At 42.0% G+C, this 4,140-nt stretch overlaps 1 protein-coding gene across 2 annotated transcripts in view; it reads right to left on the bottom strand.

Annotated features, from left to right (window-relative positions):
- Positions 1-4,140, bottom strand: part of MAP3K9 (mitogen-activated protein kinase kinase kinase 9) — a 170,543-nt gene that overhangs the window by 68,487 nt on the left and 97,916 nt on the right. For both annotated transcript variants that reach the window (XM_006865567.1, XM_006865568.1), the window contains exon 3: positions 224-404. In XM_006865567.1, the coding sequence (XP_006865629.1) occupies positions 224-404 (181 nt within the window). The remainder of the gene's footprint in view (positions 1-223; positions 405-4,140) is intronic.

Genomic DNA, 4,140 nt, shown 5'->3' with positions numbered 1-4,140 from the left:
AATGGGTAAAAGAGGGGCTTGCATAAAGGTGGTACCATCCAAGCATTCAAGGGCATTATTGTAATGGAAGCACTGGACACTGTCCTCTGACAATGCAAGAATTCACTTAGACCTACGTGGACTGTACGTGGACTTTATGTATTATTAGTCTTCAAGTCCTGAAGCATGTGTGCAGTCAAAAGGAGACCTGAAAGAACACTGTCCCTGAACCGTTGGACCTTACCTCCATACGTCACTGCCTTTGGAAAACATCGAGGCACGGATTACCTCGGGAGCCATCCATGCATATGTCCCTGCTGCACTCATCTTGGTAGTTCGGTGCCATTCACGAGCCAGGCCAAAGTCAGTGATCTTCAAAATCTTCTTGCTTAGGTCTCCATTCTCCACCTTCTGGAGGATCAATACTGAGCAATGAAATGAATACAGATGAAATCAGAGACTCTGCATCAATCATATTGAAACCACTGAATATAAAGCCATCCTGCCATCTTTCTGGCCTCTCCCGGAAGCACTCTCATAGAAGGATGATAGGAGACATCATTTCTTAAACACCTACAATACATCTGGCTTTGTGCCAAGTAATTCATAAGCATTATCATTTTATGTCCTTACAATGATCTTAAAAGGTAGTACCATTGCTATCTCCAATTTACAGATGAGGAAACTGAGGTCCAGCACTACTAAACAAATTTCCCAAGTTCACCCAACTAATAAGAAGCCAGGGCTGGAACCCTGTTCTCTTAACTTGATGCCACATATTCCATTCACACCCTGGGAAATAACAGCTGTGAGGAAACAGATGGCACTTCTGAGAAGGGGCTGTTTGGGTTTCCTCATGCAGCACAGGGTGGGGAGATGCATAGTGGATTGTCCAGGCTTCAGACACCAAAGACTTTCTGTAAACCCTCTCTTTGTTATTTCACCTCAGTTCTTAAGAAAAACTTTCTTTGAGGACAGAGATTTCTCTTTAATCCAGGCACTCACTCTTTCCACTGAGAATTGACAGAAAATCTGGGGAGGTCAGCAGGCACACACATGTTCACGTCCATGATGTTCTCTGTGAACTCAGTCCAGGAAGAAGGACTATTGTGCTGGTTGTTGTCTCTCAAGATATAACACCAAATCACTGAAGTAAGGGAGCCATCTTGGCTCTCCTAGGGCAGCAGCTGAGGCAACACATCACTGGCATAACAGCCCTAGTAAGAAGTTCACCTTCTAAACGTTTTTATATATTTTATCACAATTTTTATAAAGGCCTCCATGAGGTGGGATAAGCAGAGGCACTCAGCAGAGGCTCTTCAGCGGAGGTGTAGAAGAGCCAGAAAAAAAGCTTTGCTGGGACAGTCCCGGAGCTTCCAATTTAATATAAAGTAAGGGTAAATAGTTTGCGGCACCCACCGGCAGAGAAATTTGACTGGGGCGATAAGAAACATGGTGATTTCTGAATCAAATGGGGTGCCTTGGACCCACATGGCGTATTAGTGGAAGTCAGAGGGTGGGGTCGCAGCCAGCCTGCTACAGCGTGAAAAACACCCAGCGACTTATGGAAATAGAGGTATGACTTTTTTTTCTTCCTCTCTGTGCTCTCCCCTGTCATACCCTCTCTGCCCAGCACATGTCTTCATACAGGTGGGAGCACACCCTCAAAAGGGTACAGTGTTGCACCCACAGGGTACAATTTTCCCATGGCACATAGAAGAAGTAGTTGAAAGCCCTAGTTCGCTCCAGAGGGTAATCTTCTGTCAGGTTCTTATGACATTTGACATTGGGATTTAGCCCTGAACTTGGCTCTCCTACTTGGGTGGAAGCTTTTATTCCTGCCTTATCTAACAAGGGACAGCAGGTCTGGCCATATAGACAAGCTATATTTGAACCCTGTAAAACCTCAACATAAAAGGCAAGAGTCAACATCAACTACTATATACAAGGGCACAGTCATTTTGAGAAGTATGCTGTGGATATGCAGAAACCTAACCGATCTTCAGAGATAAAAATGTAAATAATCTTTCTTTCATTCATATCTCATTCTCTGCCTGCGCACCTCCACGGCAGTGACTAGAGGTGAAGCCTGAGTGAGTGGATACCCCTACCCACCCCGGAGGTTTCTACTGTGCATGCACACTGACCTGCACAGCAAAGGCTACTAGACTAGTTGGCTACGGTTTTGTATTGGTTTTTGCTTTTACTTTTGTTTCTACTTTTTCTTTTTGGTCCTAATTTTTTTTTCCCGTGGGGTAGGAGCTTTCTCTCTCTACCTTACCCAAAAAGAGACAGAAATCATGGCCACATGGCCAAGCTACAAGCATACCCTATAACAGCCCACCATCCGGACAGGAGCCAGTACTAGCTACTACACATTACATAGATAGCCAACACTTGCTAAGGTTACTTGCAGTTGAGTAATAAGAGACGTGAAAAGGGAAGCCTATCTCCAGATCACATCCACCAAGAAGCATTCAATAAGCTTAATAATACAGCAACATACATTCATTTAATCAATTAAAATACATCTAACTATTGAAAATGTCCAAGAAACAACAAAAGATCTCTGCACATGTCCAGAAACAAAACAGAGGAACTGAAACAAATAAGCTAGAGATAGGCATAGACTTCCCATTAGAAGGAAAGCAGGCTTTGGAAATGCCTGAGAAGGAATTTAAGAGAATGACACTGAGGCACATCCAAAAGCTCCACAGTGGAGTGAAGGAAAGTAAGGAAGAAGTCCAGAAAGTGCTACAGGGGCAATCAAATGAGATAGATACAGCATTGGAACAATTCAAAACCTGCAAAAAGAGGTCCAAGTGATTAATAATAAAGTGTCAGAAATGGGCAACACACTAAAAGGGCAAATGAGTAGAATTGAAGAGATGGAAGCCAGAACCAGCGAGCTGGAAAACAAATCTATCAATACTGCTAAAATAGAAGGTGGTGGTGGTGGTTATGTGCTGTGGAGCTGGTTCCAACTCATAGCGACCCTGTACAGGGTTTCTGAGGCTGTAAATCTTTACAGGAGCAGAAAGCCTAGAAGAGCAAGCAGAAAAAAGGATTTAAAAAATCTGAAGAAAGTCTAAGATTCATATTGGACAACATGAAGAGGAATAACTTAAGAATTATTGATATTCCAGAACAGGAAGAATCACAGAAGTCCAAAGAGGAGATAGTTGAGGATCTTCTGGAAGAAAATTTCCTTAACATCCTGAAAAATGAAAAGATAAGCATTCAAGAAGCTCAACAAACCCCAAGAAGGATAGACCCCAAAAGAAAACCACCAAGACATATCATAATCAAGCTCTCCAAAATCAAAGAAAAGGAGAGAAGTGTTATTTACAAAGGCAAGCAAATCAGATTAAGCTCTTATCTCTAGCAGAAACCACTCAGGCAAGAAGGCAATGGGGAAACATATAAAACCCTAGAAGAAAAAAAAACTGCCAACCAAGAATCGTCTACCCAGCAAAGCTGTCAATCAAATATGACAGTTCATTCAAAACATTCCAGGATAAACAGAAGCGAAGAGACTTTGTCAAAGACAATCTAGCACTTCAAAAGGGAGTTCTTTGGACTGAAAACCAACAGGACCATACACCAAACAGAGACTGACAGACGTAGCAACACCACCCAGAACTCAGTCGACAGATAGCAGAGTCCAGAATAGAACAAAATTACAACAAACAAATTCAGAGGATCTAGGAGATCAATCAAAGATCAAAATAATAACAATATCAAAGGGGAAAATATAGGAACAGAGATCCAGGTGGTGAGGAGGTCAGGTAGATTTCAGGATAAAATAGACTATCTTAAATGGAGGGAAAAGTTAGTAGATTACAGGGTAACATCAAAGACAATTAATACTTCACAACGTACCAAGAAAATGAAGATCCAAGAAAACATTAAAATTAAGAAGAAACTTATAAGAAAAGAGCACAAAAAATATGAACTCAGCACAGGAAGGCATGCAGAACAAAGGAACCAGCAGCATCACAAAAAAAAAACATGAGAGCAATTAATTCATACCTATCGATAATTATGCTGAATGTCAATGGATTAAAAGAACATGAGGGAGGAACAAACAAGATGGCGGATCGGGTGGCCGTATAGCAGAGAGCTTCGCCAACAACAACACAGAATACCCGACCAAGCAGG

Source organism: Chrysochloris asiatica, unplaced genomic scaffold (assembly GCF_000296735.1).
Source record: "Chrysochloris asiatica unplaced genomic scaffold, ChrAsi1.0 scaffold00079, whole genome shotgun sequence".
Classification (NCBI taxonomy): domain Eukaryota; kingdom Metazoa; phylum Chordata; class Mammalia; order Afrosoricida; family Chrysochloridae; genus Chrysochloris; species Chrysochloris asiatica.
Note: the sequence above shows the minus strand (reverse complement) of the source record. Positions and strands in the feature narration are given on the sequence as shown.